Source organism: Syngnathoides biaculeatus, chromosome 2 (genome assembly GCF_019802595.1).
Source record: "Syngnathoides biaculeatus isolate LvHL_M chromosome 2, ASM1980259v1, whole genome shotgun sequence".
Classification (NCBI taxonomy): Eukaryota; Metazoa; Chordata; class Actinopteri; order Syngnathiformes; family Syngnathidae; genus Syngnathoides; species Syngnathoides biaculeatus.
Genome location: NC_084641.1, coordinates 44168058 through 44189696, shown reverse-complemented (window position 1 = coordinate 44189696; position 21639 = coordinate 44168058). Strand labels below are relative to the sequence as shown.

The 21639-nt window shown below is 45.7% G+C and overlaps 1 protein-coding gene across 1 annotated transcript in view; it reads right to left on the bottom strand.

Annotated features, from left to right (window-relative positions):
• LOC133493687 (low-density lipoprotein receptor-related protein 1-like) overlaps nucleotides 1–21639 on the bottom strand; it is a 104983-nt gene that overhangs the window by 51653 nt on the left and 31691 nt on the right. The window contains exons 12-30 of the mRNA XM_061807347.1: nucleotides 21305–21485; nucleotides 20993–21215; nucleotides 20725–20914; nucleotides 20518–20640; nucleotides 19425–19565; nucleotides 14960–15085; nucleotides 13499–13615; nucleotides 13311–13391; nucleotides 13071–13238; nucleotides 10363–10545; nucleotides 8959–9156; nucleotides 8058–8303; nucleotides 7764–7961; nucleotides 4970–5174; nucleotides 4709–4873; nucleotides 3997–4241; nucleotides 2959–3090; nucleotides 786–1013; nucleotides 516–690 (exon numbers count right to left, since the gene is read on the bottom strand). Coding sequence (XP_061663331.1) covers nucleotides 516–690; nucleotides 786–1013; nucleotides 2959–3090; nucleotides 3997–4241; nucleotides 4709–4873; nucleotides 4970–5174; nucleotides 7764–7961; nucleotides 8058–8303; nucleotides 8959–9156; nucleotides 10363–10545; nucleotides 13071–13238; nucleotides 13311–13391; nucleotides 13499–13615; nucleotides 14960–15085; nucleotides 19425–19565; nucleotides 20518–20640; nucleotides 20725–20914; nucleotides 20993–21215; nucleotides 21305–21485 — 3325 coding nt within the window. The remainder of the gene's footprint in view (nucleotides 1–515; nucleotides 691–785; nucleotides 1014–2958; nucleotides 3091–3996; nucleotides 4242–4708; nucleotides 4874–4969; nucleotides 5175–7763; nucleotides 7962–8057; nucleotides 8304–8958; nucleotides 9157–10362; nucleotides 10546–13070; nucleotides 13239–13310; nucleotides 13392–13498; nucleotides 13616–14959; nucleotides 15086–19424; nucleotides 19566–20517; nucleotides 20641–20724; nucleotides 20915–20992; nucleotides 21216–21304; nucleotides 21486–21639) is intronic.

The following is a 21639-nucleotide window of genomic DNA, read 5'->3' as shown; positions in this document are numbered from 1 at the left end:
CTTCATTTACTGAATGCCAGAAGCTGGTAGCTTTCTTTTTAGGCTTGCACAATTCAATACACAAATGAATAATTTTGGAGCCAACAACAAACTACTGGAATAAAGCCATAGATGGAGAATATCTTGCCTATTATAACAATCACTGCTGTTCTTTTTGCCCCTCATTTTCTTACCCCGAGACGCAAAGAATTCAAGATCGAGATTGCAACCATAGTTGGCTCCCTTGAGTTTATTTCCACAACGACACCCCTCAGCCGCCACCTTCCCTTCCCCACATCATGTCGCCAATGGTGGAAGATGAAAAAAGTGACACTTATTTTGAAAAAAGTAAGGTGTTCAAATGAAACGCGTACAGATAGTCTTCAGGAAGAGAAATACGCACAGATACCTGAAAAACCGACAGAAATACAGAAGCAAAGATTTTGTGCGTTCACGACTGCCCACCACTACGTGTGATGCAATGAATTTCAGCAGACTTTGAAATGAGGCGGATTAGCAGAAAAAGGAACACCCACCCGAGTTGAGGATGCAGCACTAGACAATGGGGCTTGTCTAAACCCTGGATGACGGCATTCTTAAAAGAACCATCCAGTCTGGCCACATTGATCTGCTTCTTATTGGCATCGTAGCTGGTCCAGAAAAGGTTCCTGGACACCCAGTCGACTGCCAGCCCATGAGCATTAGGAAGGTCTAATGAATCCCAATCGCAATCACAGCACCAAATGTTGAGTCTACCACGACATTGGAAATAGAAGAAGATAGAGCCGGAAAGGCAGACGTCTTACCGGCAGAGACAACCGTTTCCACGCCGGTGCCATTGATGAACGCTCTTTTGATGGTTTGCGTTCGGACATCCGACCAGTAGATACGATGCTCCACCGCATCGTAGTCCACTGCTGTCACATTGTCTATGTCGGGCACGGTGAAGGAAATGATGTAGTTGTAGTAGGGGTTGTCGATGTCCACGCCCCGGATCTCAATCTGACGAGCATACAGAAGGAATTTGCGGGACGCTGCAACACAAATATGAACACATTAGTGTTGAAAATATTCAAGGGGCCAATATCTTACATGTGGGTGGATTTTGCTCATTTATAGCTTCATAACACCAAAGAAACGTGTTTGTAGACAATTAAGATGTAACCGGCCACACATCTGTCGTACATTCCCATGCGCAAACAAGCAACAGCCCCATTAGAGCAATTGTTTATTTTGAGGTGTGGGGGACTCAAAACATACATTTCCACCACAAGCCCTGGATATTAGATTCAAAAGTCAAAACATTACAATGATTTGCAAATCGCGTTCAACCTATAGATTATTGAATAGACTATAAGATGAGATATTCATGCCCAAACTATTAAACAACTGATAAACCTTCATTTTTAGCAAATAATGTTTAACCTGGAATTTTATGGCCGTGACACGCTCCAAAAAAGCCGGGACAGGCTCATGTTTACCACTGTGTTACATCACCTTTTCTTTTAACAGCATCCAAGAAACGTTTGGGAACTGAGGACACTAATTGTTGAAGCGTTGGAGGTAGAACTTTTTGCTCAAGAGAAAGGTTAGGCATCAGCCCGGGACTACTGTATATGGGAGGAACTTGTTAATGGTCTAAAGCCATCCGGGACCCCAGTTGGTATTGCAGTATGTCGTGAGTGAATTCAATCCCGCAGCGCCCATAAAGTCCTCGTGTTCAAGATGGCGTACCGGCCCGTCCAAACATCTTCAAAGTTTGCCAAAGAACACCTGAATGTGATTGGGAGGAAGTGTTATGGTCAGATGAGGCAAAAATCAAGCTCTCTGGAATCCATTTCAGTCAGAGGAGGAGAGGAATTCAGATTACGACCCCATAGGACAAGCCAAGCATGGAGGGGGAAGCATTTCGCTTTTTGTGTGTTTCTCTGCAAAGGGGACAGCATCGAGGGAAATCCTGATGGAGCCTTGTACCGTGAAACACTGTGTGACAGCCTCCTCCTCTCAGCCGGAAAACTCAAGATGGGCCACGGACGGGGATTCCGGCACGATGACGACCCCAAACACGCAGCCGAGGAAATGAAAGAGTGGCTAAAGGAGTGGGCTAGCCAGTCTCCAGACCCACAGGCCACAGAAAACCTGTGGAGCCAACTGAAGGATTTGGAGGGGATCTGCAAAGGGGAATGGTTCAAAAATGTTCCCGAGATGTATGCAAACATGCCGATCGCCCACAAGAAACGTCTGAGCGCTGTACTGGCTAATGGGGGCTTTCCATCAAGTACCAAGTATTGTTCTGATAGGGGTCCATCATTGGAATCTTCATGTGATTTTTTTCCCACTTTCTTTTTGATATTCTAAAGGCGTGGGCTAGCCAGTCTCCAGACCCACAGGGCACAGAAAACCTGTGGAGCCAACTGAAGGATTTGGAGGGGATCTGCAAAGAGGAATGGTTCAAAAATGTTCCAGAGATTTATGCAAACCTGCCGATCGGCCACAAGAAACGTCTGAGCGGTGTACTGGCTAATGGGGGGCTTTCCATCAAGTACCAAGTATTGTTCTGATAGGGGTCCATCATTGGAATCTTCATGCGATTTTCTCCACTTTCTTTTTGATATTCTACCTCTCCCGGTTAAAATACATCGACCAATCAAATTGTAGAGCATTCACGTCTTTGTCAGTGAGTTAACTTACAAAACCAAATCATTACGCCCTCTACTGATCTGTATGTTAGAGCACAGAACTCAATTTTCTTTCCATAATCAGTAATTGACCTCAAAGAGTGATTGAATGCAATGGGACACTTCATTCCAAAATCATGTACACGGACGGGCATGCAGTCACAAGAGAGGAGCATCACTGTGACAGCACGCAGAAACTACTGTTGGCCAATGTTGCGGGGCGGGTCCATGTTCTGTTCACGTGGCTTTCAGTCCAACGAAAGCGTGTGCATGTCAAATTGTGTGCGGATGCAGTGCTAACCTTTGCAGGTGCGTTTGTCAGCTTGCAGCTTCATGAGGTGCGGGCAGGCACAGGAGAAGTTTTGGTTGAAGTTGATGAGACAAAGGTGGGAGCAAGGGCCTTTGCCGTCGACCGAGGCACATGGGTTCGGAGCTGTGGGGGAAAACGGATTTGATTGAAACTATCATTCTCCAAGCCGTAACAACTTGTTCAACTTCTTCGAAAGTTATTTCCATCATGCTGATGTCAAATTCCCAATTTTCAGTCACCCGTGTACATAGCTTCGGGGAGGTCCTGAGCACTGTCCACAAAATTTCATCTCTCTATAACAGCGTACACGTTCGAACCAAACACACTCGGTTTTGAGACTTACAGCGCATCGTTCCCAAAAAATACCCACGTTACGTAAAATCCATGTAGTAGAAATGTATTTTAGGCGCTGGATTCCCCAAATTCCGCCAAATGTAACCAGCCTGTATTTTGTTTCGTGTGGCGCGAAAGAGCTGCTCTCCCGTTGGCTATGGCCGGAGCATTTTCCTGCCATTACAGTGGTGAGGAGGTTTGGAAGTTGTTGGTCCAGCTCCCCCAGTTTTTTTCTGAGGGCCACCACCACCCAGAACTCTCACCTTTCCTCTAGCTGCGCAATTAATGCCAAGGCACGCCGATTTCAACATTTTATGCATTCCATTTGACGTATGCAGTCTTTGTATGCTTTGATGTATGCACTGAAACAGGAGAGGCTCTCTCTCCAATTTCATTAGACTCTTTGTGTGAAGGCGAGAAATGGTATTCATTCATTCTTGCAAAGGATAATTGCAGTCAGCTAAAAAAGTGTTTTCATCTGTTTTTATCTTCACGTGGCCTCTACTTCCCCTTTTTAGAAGACATGTATATCAGGCAGGTAACGTAGTATCAGTGTTGACGTATTGGAGCACTCAGGACTGATATATTGTTGCATTCCTTTTAGTCATTACATTACACTGCCAGGTTTTTGTTTTTTTTTTTTTCCACTGCAGAGGAAGCCAAACCCAAACGATTGAATATCGGGTGACAACCTACCTTCGGGTTGTCTGGACGGGTGATAGACCTGCAAGTCAAAAGGCTGCGTATTCGTGCGCTGGACAACAGTAACGTTGTGCCCTGTCCATTTGTTGGCTTTGGCAAGCGTGTTGGTCCTCCAGTCAGTCCAGTAGACTTCACCTCCGTACATGGTGACAGCAAATGGGTGGGACAAGTACTCGTGACCTCGCAACACCTCAATTAGCCCTGAGCCATCGTACGTGGCAGAGTAGATGGCATCTGATCTGGAGGTTAAAAAAAAAAAAAAAAAAAAAATGAACTGACGTCAAGGACAAAAGTGGCGACAAACATACATGAGCATAAATCTGAATATAATGACGTAGCTGTGGCGTCATGCTATCGATGTTGAGGTTTGCATGTTTAAAATGCTATCGGTAGCTTAGTATTGCCAGCGTTGTTCCTTTTTTGAAGCTGGATATTGGATATGGATATTGGCCAGAGACTCAAAGGGGAGAGCGATTAGTCAATTGAGGCAAAATTGGAATTTTGCCAGGATTAACAACGCAACCCTCGCTCTTTAAATTTCAGATGGTAAAGACAATGACCAAGACGTACGCTTACGATGGAGGGAAGCATAGCATTATGTCAAGAGAATGCAACTGCATGTTTATGAAACAAGCGGGCTGAGTGGGATACCAGGGAGATGCATTGCAACAAAATTCCTCCTTGAGTTCAGGAAGGTAAACAGTACCTGGCATCAATCCAGACAATGCGTCTCTCCATGTAATCAACGGTGAGTCCGTTGGGCCAGCCGCCGCTGCCCGTCTCCCTGTGGATGGTGCGTCTGCCCTCGCCACTCATGGACGCTGCCTCAATCCTGGGCAGACTAGCGTCCCAATCGGTCCAAAATAGAATCCTGATGACACACAAGAAGGATGTGAGTCTGGATTGTCAGCTATCAAATGAAATACAGCAACAGGGATGAATGAAAATTCCCACTGGGCGACTTTACCCGTCACGTGGGTCCAGCGCAATGGCTCGCGGGTGCTCGACTTCCCCAGCCAGCAGCGTCGTCCTCATGGTCCCGTCCAGTTTGGCCACTTCAATCTGGTCCAAATTGCTTTCCACCCAGTAGATATTTCCCGCGATCCAGTCCACCGCCAGGCCCTCGGGAGTTGCCAGCCCATATTGGATAACGACTTCAAAACTGGTCAAAGCTGTCCAGTGCACGGTGAGAAATCGCAGTTTAATGAATGTTAAATGGCAGAAAATGGAAATGAGCCACTTTTGGGATTTACAAACAGTAAGACCCAGACTCCAGCTGAGGGAACATATTGTGTGGTTCATTTTTGAAAAGAGAGTGCACAAAGATGTTACAATTCCGGACACCTATGGAATCCATCAGGGAAGAATGGCACGCATGCGGCTTTGACACACACGATATCTTCCCCAGCATTCAGCCAAAATTTGAAGAAATGCCAGCCTATTATTTCCCAGAAACAACTGGCTCTCTTGCAAACTAAGTACGAAGGCAGAATGCATCATCATCTCTGACTGAGGATGATTAGGAGAGTTCTTCACGGGCCCTTCAAGTGACACTGCAATTGCTTGTTTGAAAGAATGCTGGCTTAAAGGTTATTAAATGGCTTCAGGAACGCCACAGGAGCGGCGATACACGCTCAGAGGCGCTGTTGGAAGCCAGGGAACCGGAAGAAGAGCCGAGTTGTGCCTCCTACGCCGGATCAGCGCTGCTGGCTGTAGTCACGCACAGCCAGCGTTGAGACAAATGGGAACAGACAAAGCTTTGCGAGTGCTGTGCTGGGAACACAACCTTGGCTGGCAAGGAGGCCTGGGCCAGCCACGACTGGGTCACAGACCACCAATGCTGCCTCTGTGTAATCTCATTTTTTTCCCGGTTTTTGTTGAAAAACCCAGTCAAATGTGTATTTCCTCCATAAAAGGGGTTTTCCTTGTTTACGTTGTCTATGGTTTTCAAACTGAGGGGCAGGGCTACCTACCGTGAACACTTTTCATGATTAAGTTGCACCCAGCAGGCAGAGCTCAATTTTACTAGCAAGGACACAAGGCCACACCAGCCTCCGAAATGCTGTTAAATGAAATGATAAAAGATGTTCGATTTCAGAAAAAAAAAAAAAAAAAGATTTTTTTTTGTTTCTTGGTGTTTCTTGTTCTTGGTGGCTTGATAAACTCACCAGCAAAAAAAAAAAAAAAAATTACATTTCCCCGAAACCACATGGACGGGCTTATTCATTTTTTCTTCTTCTGCCTCAATTAAATAAAATGTTTCCCTCTTTTCATACCGAATCTTTATGAAAACTGATAATGGAATTATTAGCCATCCGTTTTGTCTATGTGACAGAATAAAGAAGGTTCCAGATTGTATAACAGGAAAACAAATTGAAATGACAAGCTACTGTATGATCACGGATCGTTTCGCATGATGGAAAAAAATGCTTTCACCTGATTACTGCCCTAATAACTATTTGCTATACAGCATTTTGGAACAAAACCACAGTGGTAGTTTGGTGGTGGTGTTAGAGCAAATGGCCAGCCACTGCCCATCCCAAACACGGATGAGAAAAAGAACAAAGAAAATGGGTGGGTTGTGTCTCGTCGCGAAGGGCATCGGAAGTAACAATCATGTCAAACAAATCATGTGAGTTACTTGCTTTGGACACCCCCATTGGGACCAGAAGAAAGCCGCAACATATGCAAACGAGATACTTTCAAATGCTCATACACATGTACAAGATAGTATAGTGCTCCCACTCATTTGTTTGTCGTAAATGTGTGTCCGCAAAAGTGGCCATTTTTCACAATGTATGATAATTCCTTCATGCCGTTAACGTGCAGAGTGGGTGGTGACAACCGAGCATATCATTGTGACACCGACATGCCAAGACCCTTGACAGACCTCTTTCAGACAGAGGATGCTTGCAGTTTTGCAGTAGGTATTCTCAAAGTTCATATATATATATATATATATATATATATATATATATATATACACACACACACACACACACACACACACACACACTGTATACTGTAATTTCTGGACTATAAGCCGCACTTGATAAGGCTCACCCAGTACATATTTAAAGGAAACAACACTTTGTATATACATAAGCCGCACCTGTCTACAAGCTGCATGTGCCCAGGTTGAAATATGAGATATTTACAAAGACGGTACACAGAAAGACCTTGGCTTTTCTTTCCAAACAGCGCCTGTGACACGGTAGTAACACAGCACTAACAGGGATGGGTAAAATAAATAAATACATACATACATACCGGTAAAAGTTAGTGACACGCAGGAGTAACACAGCAGCAACACGGTTCAGGATACCTGCAAATATTTCCACTGAAAGCTATTTTCGTCTTTTCACATTGCTCCAGTTCTTCCCGCTGCCGTTTCCGGCGTCTCACCATCGATTCATTGAAGCCACGTTTAAGTGCAGCAGCTCTGTTTCCTTCTTTAATCGGCCAACTTAATTGCTTTTAACTGGAAAGCCGCGTCATATGCATTTCTTCTTGCATTTTCCATAATACGGGTCTGTTCATGCTAATTTTATTCATTGGACAAAGCGCAAAGTTACATGACACTTGCGTCTTCCTCGACACATATACCCCCCCCCTCGTCTCAGAATCAGAATGGGAGTCGCGGCTTCTAGTCCGGAAATGACGCTTTGTATCTTTCCTTTCCAAGTGGCCTGTAAATTCCTCCGTCATGTAATCATCGATCTTGAGGTAAACACTCTACATTGACTTTAATGCTAACTCACCTCCGTTTTCCGACAGTTTCCCACGGTAGATCTTGTCCTCCACCACGTCAGTCCAGTACAAGGTGCTCTGGTTGAGGTGAAAGTCTAATGCGATGGTGTTCCTCAAGCCAGGCACCAGGACGTTGAACTCCCCCTTGTGAAGCTCAATCCTTCTGATCTCATGTCGGTTGGAAAATATAATGAAAGGCTTGAAGGGATCTAATGACAATGAAGGTGGAAGAGAGCTAAATATGAATGAGGTGTCTTTAACACAATCCTTTTACGAGAGCCCCAGTCGAGAGTACTGTCCCTCACCGGTGCTTTTGCAGCTCTCCATATCAGACTCCAGCTCCCAGCCCTCATAGCAGGAGCATTTGACGCTGGCCTTTTCCTGCTCGCATTTCTGGCTACATTTGAGGTGCTTGGGGCAGAAGCTCTGGATGCGGCAGGTTTTTTTGTCCGTACCGAGCTCCATCCCCAGGGGGCAGGAACACATGAAGCCTTCAGCGGGAATAATGCTGCAGTTGTGACTACAACCGCCGTTGTCCAGCGAACACAAGTCTACGGGGCACAAACAACAAGGCCTTGCTTTACAATGAAACAACTCAACAGGAGGCGCAGGACAATACTGTATATACTGTACAGTATCGTAGCTCCCACGGTCCAATATCAAGGTACACATATACAGGCTGGCTCAAAATCAGCTAACTTTTCTTTGTGTTGTCTGAAAGTAATAATCAGTTTTCCATTTCTTTCCCTCTCAAAATCAGCTCGGATAGGCTGCGGGCTCACTCGTGACCGTCACGACGACAAACAGTAAAAGATACAACCAAATAATGTAACGATGGGTTCATTACCTACTACTGCTGTCAAGCTGAGGAAAAAGACCCATTTCTTACGGAGCTGTTCCTCTAGAGGTGCAGTCTGAAGTTTGCGTAAACGTTTTGAAACGAAGCGGTGACTTGGACGTCTGCTTGCAAATTTAACAATGAACATTTCTTTGTGCTGTCTGAATGTCACAAGTTTTATACTCTTCCCTACTTTCGTAGACACGGCAGCTACTTTCCTTCAAATATGTCAGTGTGCAATAGCTATTGCTTTTGAATTCCCGATTAATTCTATCGCACAAGCTACTCGGCGATTCCTCCCTAATTGAGGAAGGTGTACGTACAGGTGATGCACCGGCTAAGTTTCCTTCTCGTGTGGAAATACGTACCACAAAGCTTCTCATCGGAGCCATCTGGGCAATCGTCGGTGCCATCGCACAGCTTCTCGTCAGGAAGACAGACGGAGTGGTTGGTGGCGCACAAGTGGTGAGACAACTTGCACACCAGCACTTCGCAGTTGACTTCGTCCGAGTTGTCCTCGCAGTCACTGTCGCCGTCGCACACCCAGGCCTTGCTGATGCAGCGACCTGGCAAGATTACACGCACGATGGCAAACTTCAGCCTCTCTCCACAACTTGTGTCAGCGTTTCAACGTTGTACAGCGCGATTCGCTCCACGTTTGCTTGTGGAACAGCCGCCACAAATGCGGTGAGCCCATCTACGGAGGGGGTGCAGCTAAGATGGTGCATGCCAAACTGACAAAATCGCCGCAGCGTGGGGAGGAGCACGTGCCAATTTAGCGTCTGCAATTGATCAAATCGGAAATGTCTTCAAATGCAGCATCTGAATCGATTAGGTGCAAATGAGCAGCAGTCAGGCGCAGACAAACGATATGTGGCAAACGCCGATATTGTTGAAATGCCACAAAGAAAAATTAGCGGTGACCAGTTTTGGTGCTACTGAATGATCTGTGGCAGAGGTGCCCACACTTGTTCACTCCGGCCAGCTTCTCGTGATCTACGGGGATTGCGTCGCCACGATTGCGGTGAAGAAAGCAAATGAGAGAGCGTCTCGCTAGAATGCCCCTTTATGTGCGCGCGGTCCACGTATTGGCCACACCCGAATCAAGCGACGAGACGACCGACAGGAAAAGGAAGCCTTTTTTGGGCACGCCGTCACGCGATGGACCAAAACTGCCATCGATACGTTGAGCGCCCCTGATCTATGGGCCATGTTGCTGATGACAAAATGTCTTTCAAGTCTGCATTTCTTCCATTCAGGTTATTTCAGTGCACAATGACAATTTCTGGCGGTCTCTCCCGAATCAGATGTTTCGAGTGTGCTTTGTCAAGTTTGAAAATAAATGTCACACAGGATAAGCAAAGACGCCTAGTTTCCACACACTCGGGGCAATCTAAACTAAACTAAACTAAAAATAATAAAATGAGCATAGCTTCCCCTAAATAATCAGAGCAAAACATTTATTTAACGCTCACACAATCTGTGTGTGTGTGTGTGTGTGTGTGTGTGTGTGTGTGTGTGTGTGTGTGCGTGCGCCCCCCACCCCCACCCCCTTCCACAAACACTTTCAATGATATTACTTGGAACTTCATTTAGTTCAAATTACCCAGGGTAAAAACATCATCAGTGCGACAACAGCTCATCCCATCAGTGAGACCGAGCACCCAATTAAACAACCCCAATTCCAATGAAGTCGGGATGTTGTGTTAAACATTTATCAAAACAGAAGGCATTGATTTCATCAGTACAGCACCGGTTGAGAATTTCCTAACCTGAATCCTTGCAACTGAACTTGACGGCTGGGTCGCACATGCGAGTAACACCCTCGCAACTGTTCTCGTCGCTCAGGTCCATGCAGTCCGTGTCACCGTCACAGCGCCACCGCATGGGGATGCACAAACCGTCCATACGACACTGGAACTCATCTACGTGGCAGCCGCCCGGGGGGCGAGTAGCTGGAGAGACAAAGAGGGCGGGGGTCAACCTAAAGTCGTCAAAGATGAAAGGGCCGATCCAGCGGCCATAACCGCTAACTCCGTAGCGCAACATGGACACCAAACAAACCATTCAACAGAAATCAGAACCTATGGCGCTCCGGATTAGACCATTTTAGATCTGAAATGGACCTCCGGCTGCAGGGAGACAAAACAAACACTTTGCGCTGAACATAAAAAGAGGACACAATGGGGTTCAACCTATATTTAAGCAAATACACTGCAAAGACATTTCATAAATCAAACTGCTAAATGATTATTTTTAGCTACTAATCATTAACTTTGATTTTTATGGCAGCACCACGTTCCAAAAAAGCTGGGACCGAGTCACGTTTGCCACTGTTACATAACCACATTCTTATAAACATTTGGGAACCGAGGAGGGTGCAATTCTTTCCCATTCTCGCTTCAGCTGCTCAACAGTCCGGGATCGCCTTTGTCGTATTCTGCGCTTCGCGTATGTTTCTCCAAAACCTTGATCCACCTTTCAGCATCAACGGTGCCTTCGCAGGTGTGTAAGTTACCCTTGCCAATGGTCCTAACACAGCTCCACACCATCACAGATGGCTTTTGATTTGTGCGCCCATAACAGTCTGGATGGTTCTTTTCCTTTTTGGCCCCCGAGGACATGACGTCCACAATTTCCCAAAATAATTTGAAACGTGGACTTGTCGGACCACAGAGCACTTTTTCCCGTTGCGGATGTCCGTCTTAGATGAGCTCGGGCCCGAGGAAGCCGGCGGCGTTTCTGGGTGTTGTTGAAAAATGACTTCTGTTTTGCATAGTAGCGTTTTATGCTCCATTTACGGATGCAGTGTCAAACTGTATGCACTGACATTGCTTTTCTGAAGTGTTCCCCGAGTCCATCTGGGGATATCCTTGACACATACATGTCGGTTTTTGATGCAGTGCCACCGGAGGGATCAAAGGTCACGGGCATTCAGTGTTGGTTTTCAGCCTTTCTGCTTACGTGCAGTGATTGCTTCAAATTCTTTGTATCCTTTGATGAGATTATGGAACATAAAATGATCCCATCCCCAAATCCCTTGCAACTGTACATTGTGGAACATTCTTCCTTCGTTCTTAAACTGTGAGACTCACTCAGCATTTGTTGACAAAGAGGTAAACGTCACCCCATCTTTGCTGTTGAATGAATTCAGAGAAGCTCTTTTTCTAGCCAATCACGGCACTCGCCTGTTCCCAATGAGCCGGTTCAATTGTGGGATGCTCCAAATGGGTGTCGGATGAGCATTCCTCAACTTTTTGCAATCTTGTCCCAGCTTTTTTGGAGGACCTTGCAGACATAAAACTCAGTTCATGATCATGAAGTATTTTATAGTCAATTAAATAAAGGGTGAACGTGACTTCCAAATCCTTGTACTTCAACACAACATTCTAAGTTCATTGGAATTGTGTTTGTACAAGCATGAACTCATTGAAAATGAATCTTGTTTTTAAAAAAGAAAAAATATAGAGCATCAAAGAAGAAGAGATAGCGAGGGTGGACCACTTCAAATACTTGGGGTCCACAATACAGAGCAATGGTGAGTGTGGTAAGGAAGTGAAGAAACGGGTCCAAGCGGGTTGGAACAGCTGGCGAAAGGTGTCTGGTGTGTTATGTGACAGAAGAGTGTCTGCTAGGATGAAGAACGGCAAAGTTTACAAAACAGTGGTGAGGCCGGCCGGCCATGATGGACGGATTAGAGACGGTGGCGCTGAAGAAACAACGGGAAGCAGAACCGGAGGCGGCAGAAATGAAGATGCTGAGGTTCTGGCTTGGAGTGAGAAGGTTGGATAGGATTCGAAATGAGCTCATGAGAGGGAGGGACAGCCAAAGTTGGATGTTTTGGAGACGAGGGGAGAGAGAGCAGACGGCTTGGACGAGAGAGTGACTATATTGGTGGAAGGGTGCTGAGGATGGAGCTGCCAGGCATAAGAGCGAGAGAGAGGAAGACCAAAGAGAAGGTTGATGGATGTGGTGAGGGAGGACATGAGGACAGCGGACCGTGTTAGAGAGGAGGATGTACGAGATAGATAGGATTGGATGGAAAAAGATGCCACGCTGTGGCGACCCCTAACGGGACAAGCTGAAAGGAAAAGAAGAAGTATAGAGCATCACACAGGATCATTTTTTGAAGCAGTCACGAAAACCAACATTAGCGTTAGGTGAGCAAAAACAGGAAGAGCGTGAGACAAATCACATTACAGATCTGTCAGCCACGTGACTATTAGCAATCATCGCCAAGTTCCAACTACCATGACACCTAAATGGTCATTATTTTGTAGAAAGTACTTACTTCAGTAACACACGGTAACTTTGAAGAGATATTCTTATAAGATCAGAAAATACACACTCAAGCGTTGGTCTTTGGGAGTTAGGTGAAATGCGGCCCGAGCAACATGATAACGTCACAAATGATGATCCATGAGGGAACGCTTTGGAAAAGGAGGAGAAAAGGACATCCGACCGACATCATGCTCTCTACCTTGATTGGTACAGTTGGCATGCGTCTCGTCGCTGTAGTCTCCGCAGTCGTTATCGCCATCACAAGTCCAGTATTCCGGGATGCAGCGACCGCTGTTACATTTAAACTGCACGCTGGAGCAGGAATGGCTGCAGCCGGCCTCATCGCTGTTATCCCCGCAGTCGTTGTCTGCGCAGAGGCACGCCCGCTAAACGATGAGTTTGCTTCAGCAAAGAAAGTCCGAGGTACGTCGTTGCCTACCATTGTCACAGCGCCAGTTGATGTTGATGCAGCGACCATTTGCGCAGGTGAACTGGGTAAGGGGGAAACATGTGGGATAGGCTAGGGACGAGGAAAGAAGAGGAGTCAGGTGGGCTGAAATCAATTTCTCGTCTCTGCGCCATTCCAGGCGACGCGACAAACAAAAATGTGATGCGATCCTGACGCACCGCATGAGTCGGGTTCATCTGAGCGGTCTCCGCAGTCGTCGTCCAGGTCGCATCTCCAGGAGATCGGGATGCAACGGCCGCTGGCGCACGGGTGTTGATTTGGAGGGCAGGTGCGTGCTGGCAGGTGAGAAAAGGTCAAACTTTTTTTGCTTTCTCGCTCGACATTCATGGAGGTCAAGCAAAATACGCTGATCTTGGGAACTTAAACGTTTGATAACAAACACGGATTGTGGTGGGTTTTTTTATGAAATGTATTGTGGTACTGAAAACGGGGGTCCACATACCTCTGGGGTCTATCGGGGATACCAATTATCCATAACTATAATCTCTGTGGTATTATCTCAACGTACTGTCTCGTAACAAATGTACTGATTGAAAAAAATGCAATAAAACAATAAATACCTGAGTTTTTAACTAAAGGCTCTGATATGACTGATGTATCATAACATACATCTGACAGCCTTGCATGAAATAAAAATGAAAGTTGTTTTTTAAATAGATTGTATTATTACAGGAATAAATCTTTTTGGGGAGGATGAGGATTTTTTTCATGCAGGTAGCGTAGTCTTTTTTTTTTTTTTTTTTTAAATCAGAATTTTTTTACTGAAAAAAAATAACTTCTAAAGTAAAGGCATATTACAAGAATAAAGTATTTTATGACTTCTCTTTCATCTATGATTTCAATATTATATTACTTCATCTTGAAAAAAATAGAACTGCATTCAAAATACAACTATTACCATAATCTAGCTGCAATCCCCACGCCCCCCCCCCTCCACCCCTAAAAAGAAAATGTTGCTGTAACATTTCAATTTTTTTTTCTTCAAAACAACCAACTTTCTTATTTGCCATTTAAGGGTTGACATGGTAGATAGAGCATGGCGTAGTTGGCTTAGGAGTATGGGGTGTCCTTGGGAATATTTCTGCCCTGTAAGGTGTCCCTTGACGCCAAAAGTCTTAGAAACCCCACAGAAATATATCTTCAAAAGGGGAAAATCCAAGTCCGTTTGCTTTTTATACCCCTGGTTGGAAACCTTTATACCTTTATACCAATAACAACGTCAGTGACAGAATGTGACACTGACTCCAGCACTATAAGTGCCCTCCCAACCCTTTCGCTCATTCTCTAAACATCTGAAAAACTGGTTAAAGGATCATTTGAGTTTAAGCCATAGTAGACATAGACATTAACTGATATGTGCTGACATCTTCTCACAATGCACTTCAATTCAACCTGTCGGTTATTTAATCAGGTTTTGTTTCTGCAATAGTCACCCCAACCCCACCCCCCCCACCCCCACCCCCCACACACACACACCCTCGTCAAGGGACTAAAGTGAAAATTAGCCAGGGGCTACCAATGCTCCATCACTATACTTCTGTCCCTTCAAATTGAACTTCAATAGCCACTGACAAATCAGACGAACGCAATGTGAAAGCTGAGGCGCACACGAAGCATACCAGAACACGTGCTGTTGGATTCGTCCTCATCGTTGCCGCAGTCGTTATCGCCATCACACAGCCACCGCATTGGGATGCAGCGGTTGTTCTGGCATTTGAATCGGTCTGCCGGACAGGTGTGCTGGTCTTGTGGGAAACATCAGGAGTAAGCGCAGTCATATCAGTGAGTTGATTTTTCTTTTTTTTTAATCTCATTTTTGCTACACAGAAAACACGGAGGTCAACGTTTTACATTTGAAAAAGAACCAAAAATGCACTAAACAGGAGAACTTACTTTGACCGTCACTTGTATTTTGAATGCGCATCCTACTGTTCAATATTGTAGTACTTTTCGCATGACTTTCTGTTCTCCGAGTTTAAAAGAAAAAAAAGACGGCGAAATCCGCAACACGCGATTGATTTGATATTTGCATCACCCTTACGCCCACATCCACCCCCCTACAAAAACAAACGAGGCCTCAAAGACAATTACAACATGGCCTGAGAATGCACTCTCTCAGCTGCGGGAATGTTTTTCCACGCACTGTTTGGGAATGGTTTGAACACCAGAATCTCCAGGAACACACAGTTACTGTTCTGTCTTATATCAAAAACCGCAGCGACACTGTGACTGCCACTAGACGGATCCAGGTTTTCCGCAACCAAACACCCCGGATGACCCCGAGAGACTTAGGCACTCCTGAGATGCCGCAACACCGCCTTCAAGTCGGGGACAGGGCGCGATGCGGCGCGGCCAGAGCTGACTTCAAGAGAGGCATCAAAGCGGCCTACAAAAAGAATATTGAGGAGTGCTTCACGGAAATTAACTCAAAAAAGGTGTGGGAGGCATTACGACACCAGTCACTGTGATTTGGCGCCCGCGCGCCATCGCACTCGCACAGTCGAGCACCAAAAATCACGCACGTAAAATTTGTTACGAGAAGAAATACTTTAATATTGAAAGACGTTCCTTATTTTGTGTAGTCTTGTTTATTTCAAAAATGTTGGTAACAAAAGAAGCCTGGTCCCAAACAATCAGTATTCGCCCGGAAACAGGAAATGAAAGTTAACTGTACCGAAACAAGGAAGAGAGCTCAGAAATGATCGAAGCAGCACTGGAGAAATACATGAATATCGGAAGAAAAAGTACAACGGAGAGGGATGATATTGAAACATCTGGGCATGTTTGGCGTGGACAGAAGACGTTGAGCTCAGCAGTGGAGATGTTGATGATGATGAAATAAAATGATTTGATTGTATGAATATTTAGTTTTGACCTCTTTAAAAATGTCTGTCTCAGTCTGTGCCGTGTCAATAAATTCTTATTATGGTATTAGGTAACAACTACATACTCTGCTATAACAGTAAGGTATTTTAAGGTCTTGAGATTCCATCCCTAATCACACCCACAACTTTCTATCATTACTGACCACACCCGTACATTTTTCCAAATATGAGTGAGTGACTGCGACACATCTCAACCTACGACAAAAATAACCAAAGACGTCCGGCCGGCAGAGGAACTGAAGCATTTCTTTGCCCGTTTTGAGACTGACAGATTTCAGTCTCACCAGCAGCACACTGTCACTTCAGGAACATGAAGTGAGACGCGTACTCAGGACCGTAAACATTAGAAAGGCTGCTGGCCCAGATGGAGTACCGGGGAAGGTAGTGAAAGCCTGTCCTGATCAGCTGACCGCCATTTTTACAAAAATCTTCAACATCTCCACGCAACATTCAACCATTCCCTCCTGCATGTAATGTACAACAATTATCCCGTCTCCCCCCCCCCAAAAAAATAGAAAAAATCAGCCATTGACAGTCTAAATGCTCACAGGCCAGTTGCATTCACATCTGTGATCATGAAGCGCTTCGAGAGGATAGTCGCACGTCACATACTAAGGGGCCTACCAGTTTGCCGACGGACGAAAGGGCTGCACCGAGGATGCTATTGCAATAGCTATCCACACTGCAGAGCCACCTGGAACGCCAAGGGAACTACGTGAGGATGCTTTTCATAGACTTTAGCTCAGCCTTTAATACCATCATCCCAGGTATCCTTTTTGACAAACTCTCCCTCCTTGGACCATCTCCTTCCATCTGCTGCCGGATTAAAGACTTCCTCACAAACCGTCCACAGTCTGTCAGACTCGGGCCGCACCTCTCTTCCTCAATCACCCTCAGCACCGGGTGCCCCCCCCCCCCCCCCCCAAGGCTGTGTACTGAGCCCCTGCTATACATGCATAGCAGCCCATCCCATTATCAAGTTTATCAAGTTTGCCAATGATACCGCCGTGATCGGGCTCATCTCAAAAGGAGAGGAGTCTGCCTACAGACATGAGATTGGAAATCTGTCAAAGCGGCGTTCTCCAAACAACCTCACACTGAACACCACAAAGACGAGGGAAATCATCTTGGAGTTCCGGAGGTGCGGCATGGACCCGGTCCCGCTGTTCATCAGTGGGGAGTGTGTGGAGAGGGTTCAATCCTTCACATTTCTGGGAGTCTCCATCACGGACAAACTCACCTGGACTGTAAATCCCACCGCAGTGGTGAAAAAGGACCAGCAACGACTCCGCTTCCTGAGAGTGCTCAGGGAGAACAACTTGGAAGATAAGCTGCTGCTGGCTTTCTACAGAACCCCGGTGGAGAGCATCCTCACAATACTGTATCACAGTGTCACATATGCTGGATGTACAGCAGCAAAGGGAAAGCTCTGCCAAGAGTGATCAACAGCGCCCAGAAGATCAACGGCTGCTCTGTGCCCTCCCCAGAGGACATTGCCAACTCTCGCTATCACAGCAGAACTACTAACATTGGAAAGGACGCTTGACATCCTGGTCGCCACCTGTTGGAACTGCTGCTGCACTCTGGCAGGCGTTGCAGGTCCCACAAAACACGGACAAGCAGACTCAAAGACTTTTTTTTTTTTTCCCCCCCTCCTAGAGCCATCAACTGCTTGAACTCAAAAGGACTAAACTGTAAAATTATGTAACTGCACTTTTGTTTGCTTTTCTTGGTTTGAATGATCTTACCAAGGCCTGGACAGGGATTATAAGTACATGGAATGTGTAAAATACACCTTGTGCATTGATTTATTTTTAAGTTCTTTAGCAATAACTGTGCCTTGATCGTACGTATTTTGTCTGCTATATTGCCTGAAACCCAAGATGTTGTTTTTATTTGTATTCAATTTTATTCGCGCAAGCACCTTGTGAAGAAGTGATCGTTATTTCGTTGTATGTACAGTCGTATAATGACATTAAAGGCTTTTGATTGGTTGATTGATTGAATCAACCAATAGATTTATGGTTCAATAAAAATAAACAATAAGTCTTCTTTATCCTGTTCATATTTTTGACATGGGCCTGATTTGCTTTGATTTGATTTGACTGAAGTAGCGTGCTCCGAATTGTGCGGTGACTCACTCTAAGGGATTTTGTGTGGTATAGGAAACGCGTGTAAAAGTTTTGGCGACGGCTGTGTTTAAAAGGGGTGGGGGGGGGGGGCATACACTTCTGGTAACTTTTCACCATGGACAATTTGGAAAAACACCAAATGAAGTCAGAAATGATGGAATTGGAAGTGTTAGTGGACAAGACAAAGAAACAGAGTAAGAAAAGATCCATCGCTCCAATAATTCTGTTTCGGGCATTTGAAAAATGATTAGCCAGGTTCTTCCCGTCACCTCAATTTTCCTGCACGACGCTGACACCGCTGCGCATGCTGGTTTGCACCTGCCTTTCACTAGCGCCATTTTCAAATAAAAGCTAAATCCGCCAGCGCAATTCGGCTCAGGTGTGATCAATTATATTTGGGCACTTCATTGACATAATGCTGCTACAATGTGAAAAAAATGTCCCGGAAGACAATAGAACTTGTCGCAATCCTGGGTGCGTCCGATTAGTAGATCAACTTCCGCGACTTTTGCCATACGCAATTGCATTTGTGCCTGTTTTTGCTTTTTGCCCTTTGAGAACGAGAAGACATCAACAATTGACAAACAGTATCTCGCAACTGCTAACCTCGAAAAGAAGATTTTCTCCAAGGGGAAGGGCCACGGAAGCAAGAGTACCCTAAAATCTCATTGGCAAGTTGAGAGACCGATACAAAGACTGGAAGAGTCCCAAAACAGCAGACGATTGGATGTCTATGGAAATTTTCGTGGATTAAACGTGCAACCTGAATTCCTATCGCTATTTTTTTGAGAGCAGTGTAATGTCCATTTTGGTCTTTTGGCTTGGGGGAGGAATCCAGCAAGTCTTTATAAAATGAGACCTTACTGTGAAATGAAATAAAAACAACCTCCAAGACAAATGGATGCTGCCTGATGAGATGAAAAGTTGCCAATGACAATTCTTGCCGCGTCAGGCCGCTTGAAGGAGAATCCTGGATGCTTCGGTTTGTGCTCGCTCGGTTCGTATGAACGAGACACTGTTTATTGGTGCGTTGCCGAGTAACCAAGACGGAGCCACGGAAGACTTACGACAAAGCTGAGGGGCTTCGTCGCTGTTGTCCAGACAATCGTTGTCCCCGTCACACTTCCAGCGTTCTTGGATGCAGCGGTTGTTCTTGCAGGAAAACTCCTCAGGCTGGCACTGCGGCGGGGGCACGTAGGAGGGGTTGGCTGAGAGATTGGATCAGGAAACAGAGCAGAAACACGTGGACCATTGAGAGCGCACTTTCACACGACAGCCTACTGGTGGGGATTCAGCCCACACCTTAAAGTTGCAAAAACATTTCAAGATTCGATCCCTCAGATATGGCAGCTGCACTGTAAAATTAGATTGCATCCTGGAGTTTCTGGATGGAAAGCTGGGACCAAAACACTTTAACAGACTCCACCCCTGCTGAGTGAGTCACTTTCCATCAAAGTCCATGTTGACCTTGGATGAAACATCTGCCCCAAAGCCTTTTTCGATACAATCCTTGGTCGAGAGCGGGAGCCTATCTCGGCCCATTGATTGGATACAGTACTGGACATCGTTAACACTTGTCACAAACGGGACTGCCAAAATTGTTCAGTTTTTGGGTTGGGGAAAAGGATCCTCCACTCACAAAAGTACAGTTAGAACACAGACACTACGCCAGTGATTCCCAAAAGTGGGAATTGGAACTGTTCATCGTAGGTCTCCGACAATTTCACGTAGTGATCATCTTTTAATCTTTGCAATGACAGGCGAGGGCCAGAAATGTGCAGTAGTCGCATCTAGAGTCTGCTGTTTTTGAGTCAAGATGTCCTGGCCAGGCGGGGGGGGACATTTCGGTTTTGTTTTTTCAAAGATAATTAATTGTGTGAAAGTGTGGACTTTTAAACTTTTTCTTTGTTGCATGCACTTTCACGTTCGACTTCTAACACAATAACGGTCTAATTTTGTGGCCTTTATTTTGTACCACGGAGAAATTGTCTTCTATGATTGAATAACTCACAAGCATGTACTTTCAAAATTTTTTTTTTTGATGAATACATTTCCTCGGATTGCCTAAAGGAGAAGCAAGCCCCATTCTAGCCAAACCACTTAAGTGAAGCCGGAACCCCAATCGCTGTGAAACTACACCAGGAACCGCTGGCGTCTCACCTTTGCAGGTGAGGTTATCCGCATCCAGGATTTGATCATCAGCACAGCTACAGGACCTGCCATTAGGGATGGCGAGACAAAGACTGCTACATCCCCCGTTCATAACCCGGCACGCATTGGTGCCTTTGGAAGAAAATCATAGAAATTGCCCATGAGTACAACCAGTCGGTGTGCTAATCCTGACACCTGTGAGGAAGGTTGCGTTACCTTGCTGTTGTTGAGCATCATAGACTCGAATCTCAAAGATAGGCGGCCTCTCATTTCGAAGAAGCGTGGCCGTCTTGGTGACTTGGTCCAGTTTGTAGACGCTCCCCCCACGGTACTCATTCCAAAAGAGAAATTGTTTATAGTGACACAAACCAAAGGCGTGGTTCAGCTCTTGCCCCTCGTATACCACCTTTTGACAGAGGAACCAGAGGAACGTTTGACTTTCATAATCATGTATTTTTCTACAGTCTTTGCAAGTAAAACCAACCTTCCGTTCAGTCGTGTTGAGGTAAACCATCTCAATACGGTCATAATACGCGTCAACCCAGTATAGTATACCCTGAGGAATGTCCAGACTCAAGCCATTGGGCCAAAGCACCGTCTTGCTAGTTAAGAACACTTGATGATGAGATCCATCCATCCAGGCTTTTTTGATCTTTCCCATATTACTCTCATTGGGATCCTCCTCCCAGTCAGTCCAGTACATCCACCTGGAAGAAGGGGGGAGGGGGGGGGGAGCAATGTGAGCTGTCACTCTGTTTCCAAATTGCTTGAAGGACCAAGAGACAAGTGACTCAACCCATTCTGGGGGTCCACCACAATAGCACGGGGGTGGCTCATCTTGCCCTCAATAAGAGTTTTGCGTGTCTGAGAGGCCTTTTCAAGTCGGGCGACGCTGATTGTCTTCTTCGGTCCGTCATCGGTCCAGTACAAATTGCCTCCCATCCAGTCCACCGCCAGCCCCTCCACTGTGTGGATCCCTGAAAAATGCAATGCAAAACACAATGAAACTAAGACGCAACGCTACGTTATACTGACGCTGATGTAACAGCGACCAGGTGAGGGCCCTGTTCAAGCTAGCAAATTCACCTAAGCATGTATTTATGGAACGTGTTTCCTGGACTGGGAGGGACA